General features: G+C 40.4%; 1 protein-coding gene across 4 annotated transcripts in view; it reads left to right on the forward strand.

Moving 5' to 3' along the window:
* Nucleotides 1–13,048, forward strand: part of CRYL1 (crystallin lambda 1) — a 63,447-nt gene that overhangs the window by 18,026 nt on the left and 32,373 nt on the right. For all 4 annotated transcript variants that reach the window (XM_083848448.1, XM_083848449.1, XM_083848451.1 and 1 more), the window contains one exon: nt 12,637–12,798. In XM_083848448.1, coding sequence (XP_083704574.1) covers nt 12,637–12,798 — 162 coding nt within the window. The remainder of the gene's footprint in view (nt 1–12,636; nt 12,799–13,048) is intronic.

Below are 13,048 nucleotides of genomic sequence, written 5' to 3' on the forward strand. Positions count from 1 at the left end.
ACCCTGGGAGTTCCCAAGAGGAGAGCTTCGGTGTCTGCAAGGAGTAGAAAGGAGAAACAGAAGTATATAAAAAAAAAATTGTTCTGTGTGTTTTATCCAGACGTTCCTTCTGTACTTAGGTCATTTCTTGTCTCCATACATTACTCTTCTTAACGCATTTTGAAGAAGGAGAAATAACTTTTTTTCTGTGCATTTTTTGTCTTTGGCAAATTAACAGTCTTTCACTGGCGTGATCATTTGAGCACCTGGTCATCACAGCTTTATGAAGTCTGCCTTCTTGGTCCTAGCAGACTCCTAGTTTTGCCTGTTTTTCTCTTTCAAGCATTTCTTACCACCTAGTATGTCAATACGGTATGTCTGTTCCTTCCATGCCACCTGTAAGTATCTGGTCCTACTTTACTGACAAGTGTGCATCTGCTTTCAAGCATCCTCACTTGTATTTTACTGTCTTCTTCTGAAGCTGAGTGCAGTTGTGATGGAGTTACTGGCACTTGTTGCACCTAGGGATTTTGAATGTTTATTCCTGATAGAGACACTCTTCAGCTGTAAGAGTTTTGAGCAAGGTCCTGCATGCTACTTCAGATTAAATCAGGGGCTGCATTTTTTTGCCCCCTTCATATTCTTCTTGATCAGCTGATCAGTGAAGCGGGTATTGGGCAAGTGTTGCAAAATCAGAGTAATTCTGTGTTGGAAGGGACCTGTGGAAGTCACCTGGTCCAACCTGCTGCTCAAAGCAGGGCCAACTTACATCAGCTTGCTCAGGGTTTGTCCAGTTGAGTTTTGCGTATCTCTAAGGATGAAGACTTCCAGTCTCTTCAGGTAACTTGTTACAGTATTTGATTAACCTCATTGTGAAACTTCTTTCCTAGTATCTAATTGGAATTTCCCTTCTTGCAACTCTTGTCTCTTGCCTCTCGTCCTCTCACCATGGACCTTTAAGAAGAATCTGGCTTCTGTGTGCTCCTCAGGTAGTTGAAGACAGCAGTGTTTTGTTCACAGTGTCTGAATAGCAACAATCTACCTGGGGTAGCTCAAGCTCTCAAGCTTTCTGGTACTATCTTATGTTCTCTTAATCCTTCTGATAACACTTAACAGCTACATGTTAAGCATATAAATAAATGAAGTAGGTGCAGTACGCTGATGGGTAACAAGCCTTTAGTGTGAAACACTTGTGGTGGTGTTCATATCAGCTTATCAGTTCCAGGCCATAGTATCAAATTTTGGCTTGAAATGAAGTGTTACCAGATATACAATGTAAGCAGACAAATTATTTGAACTAGTCTTTAATTTATTCTTTTGGGGGTGTGAAGAGAAATAAAAGAGAATCCTTATTTTTAGGTTCATAGCCCTATTTCAGCATTGAACTGACTACTTTCTGGCTGGCTGAACCATATTAAACTTCTGAAACTTCACAGAGTACAGCTTTAAACCTGGAAGGACAAGATGGACTATGAGGACAAATGTATTGTTTTTTTCTTATTTTTTATTTTTAATTATTGGTTACTTATAAATTAAAACTTCATTTGTGTTAATCTTGGTTGAATATAGAGGGCTTAATTTTCTGGCCTAGTGATAAAAGCCTACTGATTAACTTGTCAGAAGACTTCCATGAGATCTGCATTTCTTTACACTAGATTTCAGTTGGTTAAATCTTAACTTATTTTCAAATTTGGCCTATGTAGAGTAAGTCCACCTCAAACTAAAAATGTCCTTGATGTTTGCACTGCTTGAATGAATTCTGCAGATAGCCTTCTATGCTGTTTTAGTGGGACATAACTTGAAAATGGGGTGAAATAATAAAAATACAGAACTTCTTGAGTAGCAGTAATGAAGATAAAATGAAAAAGTGAAGTGAAAGATGCAAGAAATAATTAGAAGGACTGAGAAGAAAATTTGGAACAGTAGTGTTGTGAACTTCTAAAAACAAGGTATGCCTTGTTATGTCTTTGTTTATATCTTCTATCTCCTGGACGCTTTTATGAAGTAAGCTATCTTGATGATTTGGTATGCTTTACATCATCTTCAGAAGGAAATGAATTTGCTTTTTGCTTTAAAACTGAGCATTCACCCAGGAAAATGATGAAAGTGCAATTTCACCTCTCAGTTTTCATGTGCTACTTAGAAGCAGTTGGAAGTGCCTCTAATTACTAAATAATAAAAATCAGTGCAGCGTTTGTATAATCTCTTACCATGGTGCTATTAAAGTAAAAGCCTATCTTTATATGCTTTGTTCTATTTTTCTGCTACTAAATTCTTCCAAAGCTTATTAGCTCTCATAGGAGGATAAAATGACTAGTTGTTGGTGAGATCTAATGCTTGATACTTGAGCTACCGTGTTCTCCAGCAGCAAGCAGGGAGAGTGCCTTGGCTTTGAGGCCAGTGCTCACGGTGAGCTGCTTGCCTTGGCAGGGCTCCTTGCAGCTGGGGCTGGAGGGTGGCAGGGAGGTGCTCTCTGAGCCTGCCAGCTGGGCTGTGGCATGGGACAAAGCAGGCTGGCAAGAGGATGATGTTAAGCTTGAAATTCAGACTACTGCAGTGGAGAGAATTCATAATTCCCGTGGTGTGAGGTATTTATCCTTTTACATTTTAAAGGAACTTTGCCAAAAAAAGCCCTAGAGCAGTTTTTCTTTTTTTTTCTTTCCCCACTCTTATATTAAAATGGGAGGACTGCCTCCCACCATCCTACCTTACATGTGCAAACTCTTGAACTGGTAATAATAACACTAATAGATTTTTGGCTTGGTTTCTTTCAGACCTTCCTGGATGTATTATCTCCCAGGTAGACATAAATTAAATAATTTTAAGGTGGTAGCACTTTTTTTTAATTATTAACTTTCAGAAAGTCTGGAGGTGCTTCAGGATGGGATATCAGCATTGACTTGGGAGTCCTGATGGTTGTTGTCTCGTGTCTCTTGTCACATAAACTTACTTGACTGATTGGTACCAATTTCTACTGTTAGCATTTGTTCTGCTCTTCTGATGGCTTCCAAGAAGGTTTGTACTTCTGGTGATGACCTGTCTGCAGACAGGTCAATGTGCAAAGGTGCCTTCAGCTGCCCTGAGCTCATAGGCTGGGAGACAATCCTGGTTTGGAAGCTGTGTTAATGAAGTACCTCTGTAAATGAAAAGCTGCTGCAAGGCGGTGTGTGCAAGCATTGCAGTAACAACTTCTTTGGGTCTGGTATATGGTCAGCTTGAAGCACTGGACAGGCAAACACGGATCTGTTTGCTCTTAACTGGGCAAATATAACCTTAGGCCTGGTTTTACCTTATCTACCTCAAACACTGGTCTGAGGCACCAGCAATTCCATTTCAGCTTCTGAGGGAGCTGGTTCTAGGGATGTTAACTGGCTCGCCATCTCTGTAGAAGCTTGAGGAAAACTGTTCTCCATTTTTAGGAGTGAAACAGTTAGAGTTCAAAGTCTTGCTGTAAAATACTTTATGAAGTCCATGCTTGAGATGAACTGGAAGTCTGAGTAGGCAGCTGTGGTGCTGCTGTTGAATGGACTTTTATTCTTCCAAACTTTCTAATGTTCACTCCCATGTAGCATATGCATGTACCAACTGGTACTGTCAAACATTACAGACCTTAAAATGGTTTTGGTCCCTGTTAGAGGAGGTCTTCACTGCCGTAACTGTTGTCCTGCCCAGCAGTTAACCCTGCTCCTGTGTTTTTTCACTGTTCTCTGGTCTCCTTTCAAGAACTGTATTATATTTCCATTGCCTTTCCTGGATTCCTTCCCCTGGCACTTTTCCCTGTTTTTCAGGTTGGATGGGATCACAGTAGAAGGAAACAGCAGGTCTGATTCTTCGAGAAAGGATGTGGGGAGGATGATGTTGAGATCTTCTTGCCCCTTCCCTAAAGGACCAAAAAGGATTCTAATCCCTCCTGTGGCAGCCCTGATCATCATCTCTGTTTGTCTCTTGAAAGCTTTGTAGGATACAGTAACCTCAGGGAAAAAGGTGCTTGTCTTCATAGCATGATACTGACAATAAATGAGATGAAACTTGCCTTCATTTATGTATTTAAAAAAAAACAAAAAAACAATAATTCTCCACAAAAAAAACCCTCCTAAATCTGCAAGTTTTTACTCTGATTTAGATAACATGTAATTCTGCTTGCCCAGCTCCTGTTCTGTGCTTTGTACTGACTGAAGGTTGAGCAGACACCTGTAATTCACTTGTTTGTTCTAACAGTGTACAGTGGCTGCAACTTGATATTTTACTGCTCCAGTTCCTTAACAGGGCATGTTTCTGAACTGTAGGAAGGTACAAAATGTTTCCATCGAAATGCTAGATTTCACCTCACCAAAGTGGTATTTATTTGTACAGTGTCATGTGGTAGACAGTCTCTCATGTCAGTCAAGAGCTAGTGATTTAGGAAGCATCAGATTTCCCTCTAGTATGAACTCATACAGTGAAGGCACCTAACAAGTTATTTAGGTAGATTTGAGGTGAGTTAATAGCCACAAAATTTCTAATTTTTATTTCTTTTCAAAGTCAGATTAGCTTAGAAATGCTGATGTTTTAACTGCTGCCTTTGTAACTGCTCCATAACAAATTAGGCTTGCTGGTCTGTTGCCCTTTAGTTGATGGTTTTAAGTTCCGTTAAAGCCTTTCAGAATATTACCATAACACCATTCTGAAAGCTGGATACTTGTAGATTTGCTGTAAGACACTTATATAACTATATTTTGAACTGAAATTTAAACAAGTCCAAACAATATGAATTGGAGTTAAACTTGTATAGGGGTTGCCCTGACTCTAAGCCTCTGCTCCTCAACAGAAGAGCCTATGAGAGGATTTCACCTTTATTAGAAGGTTCACCCTTACCTTTAGCTGCCCTGCCAGCTCCCGAGTTGTCCAAAGCCTGTCTGGAAGGAACTTCAGAGGTTACTTAGTCCATGCACTGCCGCAAGGCAGGATCAGTCATACTTGGACAACTGTCTGTCAGAAATGGTTCGACTTGTTTTTAAAATCGTCATGATGGGATTCCTTTTTCTTCCCCCTGTTAAGCACTTTATTACCTACCCTTATTCTGAGTCTGTTACTGAACCCTGGGATGTGAACATATGTGACCATGCCCTTCCATTTTATTTACCATTTGTATAGTGTCACCAGCAGCGGTAATGTGTTCCCCCTCATTAATGACTCAGTGGTCTGCTCTTCAGTTAGCGTGCTGCTGTCCTTATCCTGTAAGCCACGGGTAAGAGAGAAGGATACCAGTTCGTGTTCAGGTTGAAAACAAAGACTTGATTGCTCAGACTGTGTGGCTTGTTTTAGGGTAACTAAGCTGTTTAACATCTGAGTCTTTTGTCCACAGACATATTGTGTTACCGATCCAGTATTTGAACATGTGCTTAAACCCCATTTTGGAGGAAGTCCTGCACCAGCTGTGTGGAATGCATGTCTGCAGGGGGGAGAGGGGCAGGCAACCCGTTGAGCTGTCTTTCCTTGGCTTGTATCCCACGTAGCCTGGGTTCCTGCTTCACCCCCAAGTGTTTTGGGGCCAGTCTCTTGATCTCACCTCCCTGCAGTGCTCAGCCAGGTGCTCCCTGTGCTCTGAGCTGCTGGGGCTCAAGCTGTAGTCGTGCTCTAACATAGCCATGTCAATTATTAGGGTATGTTGTTGACTTTCTTTTTTCTTTTCTTTTTAATCTTCCTCATTTTAACCGATCAAAATGCTGATACCACACCGAAGGATGCTACATAGCCTGGGGCCTCCCTCACTAACAGCTGTGTGTGCATCTGCTGTTCCTGTGCCGTGTCCCACACCCCTGCGCTGGTGTGTGCAAATGTCTCCTGTCCAGCAGCTGTCCTTACCTTCACCCTCAGATACGGGTAATAGCTCTCCTTAAAAGGAGACTGAAAGAAATGTTTCTCCCCACCCACACCCCATCCTTGTAGTTTGAAATGATGCATTCTTATTTGACATCTCATCTTAGTTAATATACTTAATTACTAGATATGGTTGTTTCTTGTGATTTGAGGTTGAGCAGGGGAAAGCTTAGAGTGACGACCTTAAAAACTAAAGCTGTAAGGCACTTTAATTCCCTTGGCTTTCAAAATAACTTGAGAGACTAAGAGAAAGCTAATAGTTCAGTTCTTTTTGACTTCTGTAATATGAGAACCCGGGAATAATGTGCAGTGACTTTTTAAAACAATCTACGCTTGCAACTTTGCAAGACCTGCACATGCATCCTATCTCTTCCCTTCTGCTTGTTGTCTGAGTAGTGTGTTAGTACCCTGTACGTGCTGCTCCTTGCACTTGTTACTGATTTGTGAAGTCAAGACAACTTGTGGACAATCCCAGGACTCATATTTAACCACAGATTTAAGAGCAAATGTTTTGGAAAGTCATTGTTAGAACTCTGATAGGGCTGGAAAGACCTGATCTGGAATTAATTTCAACATGCTAGGAAAAGGGGAAAAATATTTCCTTTAGAGACTCTGTGATCATCATCTTTACTTCTCTGTCCTGTGCCAGAGGAAGGAATTAACACTTGAGTGATTCACTTCAGAGTGTAAAGGAGTATACCTTAAGTCAGGGTGTGGGGAGGCTGTTCTTCTTTCTTTTTTTTATCCTGTTATGCTTCCTTATGTAGATATCTTAAGGAAGCTTTTACACGTTGTTGCTGGAACTGATTTTAATCAATATTTTCATCATTGACCTGAGAATGTTGGTACACACTCCTGGTACTTGAGTTTGCAGGTGATAGTAAATTCTTTTAGGTGGCCTAATGCAATGCAAGCCTAAGAAATTCCTGACAAGCCTCCTAAACCTGAGCAGAGAGAAAGTACTAGGTGAGTAGTAACACAGATGTGAAAGAACATAAGGAAAAACTATTTAAATCATGGCTACATGATTCTGAAGTCACAAGTAGCAGTTGCAGTTTGGGAACGAAAATGTAATTGTCCAACTTTTCTCTAAAAAGTTCTCTTAAATCATCAATGCAGTGTGTGTTTGCAGCCAAAAAAAAAAAAAAAGCTTGCAAAATGTTGAGTATCACTTGGGAAGGGATGAGAGGTGAGTGGGAGGTTATTGTCATACTGCTGTATGAAACTTTGGTGTGCCCTTGTCTCATAGGTGCTAGACCTGCAGACAGAACTCATCCCAACAAGGACGGGTGAGAACTAGGGGAGGTGCAGAGGAGAGCAACTGACATACTGACATGAGGGGACTGGAGCCCCTTGAAAGAAAGCACCACGTTACGTTGTGGGTGGTGAACTGCTGAAGTTGCCTGCTATGGAAAACTGGTGGCATGAAATATCAGCAGGTTTTTATAGCAGTTAGGCAAGGCGGGGGACAATATAGTGGGCTAGAGGATGTTTCTTACATTCTTAGGGAAAACCTAGGTAACTTCTGTCTCTGAGCCATTGTGTTCATGTCATTTGGTTTGGGGAGGTTCCACTTGTCTCTGTGTGCATGTGTGTATTTTTAAATCAATTATTAAAAAAACAGAGGCGGAGGGGGTTATCACCCTACAATATTTTAGACCATCCATCTTTTAAGCTTCTGATACAGATGATGAAAGCTCTATTTATAAATACATATAGTCATAAATTCATTTTAGGACAGAAAAGCTAAAGGAATACATGAAAAAACATATAGTGTGGTGAGATCTGTCTCATAGAGTTGCACCATACAGTCATTGTTTACATATTTTACAGTCAAACTACTTGTCATTTGGCTAAAACAACAAAATGCTTTGAATGATTTTGACTAGGATAAATAATAATAATAAAAAAATACTTAGAGTTTGTGTAGAAATTGATAAAGAAATAGGGTCTTAATTTTAAACTTGTTCATATAACAGTTACTGGTATATCCACATACTACTTATCTTAAAACATGTCTCAAAATAAGCACCTAAAATTACTTTGTAATTTTTTTTTTAGAAAAAAGGGTGGGATAATAGGAAAATCTAGAATACTTGCTGTCATATATTTTCACTTGGAATATGTAATCATTTTGAATTTTGTTAAGTTACCAAACCTGTTTAACAAATGTAAAATACTTGATAGTTGAGCTAAATCGGTGATAACAGTAACATCAGAAACAAAATTGGTATTCTTACATAATAGCTTGTTCTGATGTTAAAAACACTTTTCTTTCTCAGCCCGCTTTGCTTGCAGAACCCCTAAGCTTTGCAGTCAAAATGTCACACTTCTTAATTGCAGTGGTGTGGTTCATGTGTGTGACTCGTCTGCTGAGCAGGCTGTGTCTCAGTGTGTGACAGAACAAAAAGAAGCAAGTCCCTCTTTCCTTGACAGTGCACCTTCGATCTTCCAGAAGAGAATTGCAGACCTAAACCCTGCAGAAAAGATGAAACTAGCAAGTCTAACAAAAGCCTAAACAGAAATAATAGTTAGTCTTGAACTACTAATTATAGTAGTGAGTGTTTTAAACACTGTTTTACTGAAAATATAATTTGATTTTGGTTGATATGGATTCTGTGAAATGGCAATAGTGATGAGTGTAGCTGTTCATCTGCATACACAAGTGCAGTATTGCTTCGATAACTTCAATAATCTCAGCTGTGCAAGTAATATTGTACAAGAATTGTCTGCTAAATTGCAAGGTTTAATTTACAGATAGCTTATTTTAGCATTTGTACAATCTGTTTTTGAAGTCAGCTGTTTTTTTCTACAAGATTCCTTTATTTAGATTTGCTAAATAATTTGGAATAAAGGCTTTTGACTGTACAGTTGCTAAATATAGTTAATAGATCTTTGCAGTCTTTTGTTTAACTAAATTTTCAGATCTTACCGATGTCTGGCCTTATAGAGATGAACTTAATACAGTTTAAAATCCATGGATCCCTGCTTTATGTAGGTTTGTGTAAATCAGGCTTTGTTTTTAAAGATACATCTTTCTAACATGATTTGGTGGATTAAAAATAAAACAATTATGCCTGAAGTCTTTTCTGTGTTCTTTCTAGTGGATTATAGCTATAGAAGATAATGAAGGTATTTGTATAAAGGGATTAGGCACCAAGACTTTCAGAAAAGCAGCTTGGAGTTGCAGAGGTCTCTCTGCTCTTTGTTTCTTAATCCTCTGAAGATCTTCCTATTCCCTCCAGAAGCAGGTGGTCTGTTGCTGTAGGAATTAAAGTGGTTGTGTCCCAGGAGTGCTGTTGGTCCGGGTCCAGCTCGTGGGACAGGTCGGCACTCCAAAGGTGGCTGCTGTACATCTTTGTGTATGAGAAGATCGCTGTCACCTGGCTCTGGAAAGCATTCTGTAGAAAAGGAAAAGCTGAGACCACTTACAGTGCTGTAAATTACATGTGTACAAACACAGGAACGGAGCCAAGGTTCGTGGTATGTTTGGAGATCCTCACTTAACTGCACAAGATGAAGAGTGTGCTTGTAGCAGTTGAAGTGGTTATGCTTTCTAAACAGCTCACCTGCTGCTTGAAGCCCTGTTGAATTCGGTGGGGACTAAGAAGGCCCAGAGCTCTTGCAAGTAATTTTCTACCTTTTGTTGTGGTTAGGGCAAGGCCGCAGGGCGTTCCTGCTGCAGCAGCTGCAGCATGGCGGTGAAGTACAACCGCTGGGGGTTAGGTGGTGTGCTCCGCATGCCAAATGAAGGTAGGAGAGGAGGAGTATCTGCCTAGGGGACTTCATAACATGCTGTGAGCTGGAATGTGGGTGGATTTTCAAGGATTAGTTCCTTCAAGCTCAAAATTGATCTGTCTTCACTTGCAGAGACTTATATTGTTGTAAATGTTCATATTAACGTTCTCAGAGAATAAGTGTTTTCTTCATTGCTTCTTGAATACACAGCAGCCAGAATCTAGTCAAGAGGTGGGAACTCGTCGTTGTACAGCTGTGGCTTTCAGTTTATTCAGGGATTCCTCACACTTGGTGACCACTGTCAAGCTCCATACTTGCTTATAGAGATGTCTCTGCTTCTCGCTCTGACAGCATCGTCAGGTGCTGTTATAGAAAGCTGGCTTGCTTGTTGCTGAACAATTAGTAATCTCCATGCCAGCTTAAATCTTGGGCTTTCATCTTACACTGTGGTGCTTGTACTGCTATTTTAGGACTATACCGCTGTGTTGCAGTGCTTTGCTTCAGGCCATGCTTTGCTTCTTCACCTCACAGTGCTAGTAAATCCATTGCCTTGGCAGCAACTCCAGTTGCTGGTGCAAGGAGAAGGGAGGTATTTTGCAAGATAGCGTTTTGGGGAGTGTTTGCTAGAGGGTGATGCAGGTGAATTGCTTCCTTGGCATACCCAAGAACGGATAGGAAGAATCTGGGTAGATGCCAGCATTTAATATAGGTAAAAGAAGCTGTGCTCTCAGGTGAGCGTGGATGTGCGTGGGAGTGCAGACGGCATGGTGGGAAAAGCCTGTACAAAAACACAAACCCACTTGATTTCAACAGATTAAATTTCCTAGATTTGTATGTACTGGCATTCAAATAGTTGCATCATATGTGAGTGCAGATTCTTAGTTAGGGCCGACTAGACCCTGATCACCACATCTGGGTATCACTGTTGGGGAGGAAGTCTGGCATGTCCTTACCTTGTCTAGTTCCTTCAGTGTTCATAGGCTGGCCAAGTAGCAGCTATGTGTTCTCTGAACGTACAGATAACAGGCGTTAAACTCTCTGACTAGAAGTTTTTAATACAATGCAACTATTCCAGGAGGTGGGTTTTAAAAATAAGCAGGTGTCGTGTTCTGCTCAGGCTGCTGAAGAGGACATCTAATAAATTTTTAGTCAGATTAGCAGTAGCCTTGTCCAGGCGCTCAAGCCTTGGAATAAAGGCGCACTGTTTCTCGCAAATGAGAAGTGCAATCTCTACAAAAAGGGCACAGAAATATACAGTGTCACTTAAAATGCACTGAGGTGTTTGCTAACCTTTTTTTGCGCTGATTCTTTGACAGGGACTGTAGTAGCTTTAAAACTGTATCTTATCTTGCTGTTTGATCTTCTTTTTCTCAGGGTAAACAGAATAGCCTCAGACCTCTCCAGGCTCCATAACTGACAACAAGTGAGGCTCCTGTTTAATAGGTTGTTTAGAGCTTAATTTTCTCTGTTCTTAAGGGAATTGGTGTGTCTGAGAAATAATCGCATGCCTGATGAGGACAGAAGCTTTATTGCAGTGGTCCAAGAACCTGAATACAATTGTGATGATATATGAGAAACTTCAAGCAAATGGCCCATTCAGAAACCTTACGTAACCGCGGCAGAGGTTTGAGTTTCCAGCAGATTTGAATTTGCCTCTTTGATTATCATCTGATGTGAGAGAAGGCTTAGAGTTTCAAGTTCACAATACGTCTATTCAGTGAGACCCGTTTATTAGCCTGAACAGTATCTGCGGACTTCTCTTCATCTTTCGCTTTACTAAAAGAAACTATTTAAACTTAATTCCAGGCTCCAAGCTTGCTGGTTATGAGCAGAGTATCACTTTGTTTTGATAAGGATGCCTATTACTTTGAGCTCTCTCTGGAGTTCTTAAATGACCCCGTTTATCTCTCCTGCATCGTGGAACTTTTAGTACTGTCCCATGCAGCAACGTGCTTATTTTCTTGGAAGACTTCAAATTAGTCTTAACCCATTTATATCCAGCCTGATGGAAAAACTGTGGCCCTGGGCATTCCTGCTGAGTTCAGCATAACAGGAAGGACCGAATGAAATGCTGATAGGTGGGAGAAGCTTAGGGCTGGAAAAAAAGTAGGTATTTTCTGTGTTTTGATGGGAAGCTGAAGTTTTGCAAGTTTAGGATTCTTCTAAGACTTTGTAGAACACTTCTGGGGAACAAAAAGAAAACAATAAAAACAAACAAAAAGCTGGCTGGCTTTATTCCCCTGTTTTGTCCTGGCCAGACTGAAACCTTTCCTATTGATTGTGGGATCCACTGTAGTTGTTCTCCCATGTCCGTGTTGCTCTCGGACTGGTGGATTTCTGCATGCATTTCTGCATGCTCTCCTTCAGGCAGCTCATGGGGATAACTTTCAAATTCTGGGGACTGGAGATTCTGGCTGTTGGCTCATACAGGTAAAACTTCACAGCTCTGTAGAGCTAAATGTGCTCCATAGCTTGGGAGAAGTTTCGATAGCATGCATTCTACTTCAAAAATCTTTCTCACAGTTGAAGTAGGTGTCTGTATTTAAGCTTTTCAAGCATGAGGGTCACAGATATTTCGGTGCAGGTTCCAGAACTGTAAGTTGTGTTTTTCTGCCATAGTTCTGGAAATAATAGGTTTGTCTTCTTTTGAGCTACATATGTTCATTTCTGTCTTGTCTGAAAAAGAACAAAAGACCACTGACTTACTTCATTTGAGGTTCTCTTTTTTTTTAAATAAAAGCAAAACAACAACAAAAGAACAAGTCTTATTCCTCCTTACTATGTTACCTCTTTGTATGAATAGAAGTCTATACTTTATACAAAGCAGAATCATCTGCTTTGTGTTGAATCTCCAGTGGTATGTAGTCATCCATCTTCTGCAACAGAGAACCTCTAGGGCTTTCACTCCTTTGTGTGTAGAAAGGTATCTTTGTAGTATGGCTCACTGGTGCATCTAGGCTGAATTAAAACTGATGGTTTGTATGGATCAGTGAAGTCTGAAATGCATAGGTAAGTGCTATTAAAATAGAAGACTTCTAATACTGTTTTTTGTTATTTCAGGAATGTACTCCAGAGAACCTGGAACTGAAAAAGAAGATTTTTGGTCAGCTGGATCTTATTGTTGGTGACAATGTTATCTTGAGCAGCTCGACCTCTTGTCTCTTACCCAGCAAACTGTTCACTGGCCTTAAGCATGTTAAGCAGTGTATTGTGTCGCATCCTGTAAGTATGATGACATGTATTGTTTTTATAGTAACATTATAGGTATTTAGTTAAACTGTGTCCCAATTTCTTCCCAGCAGATTGAGAGAGGATATGTGGAGTGCTTTCATGTCTCTGTTAGTGTGCAGGGCCTGAATTTTTCGAAATGCTTTAGTTTGGTCATTCTGTGTGACAGCATATACTAAATTGAGAATGAGTGCATGTTTTGTACTGTCGGTTCTAGATACCTTCTGTGTAAATTCTTGTGCTC

This window comes from Anser anser (assembly GCF_964211835.1).
Source record: "Anser anser genome assembly, chromosome: 1".
In the NCBI taxonomy this organism is placed as follows: Eukaryota; Metazoa; Chordata; class Aves; order Anseriformes; family Anatidae; genus Anser; species Anser anser.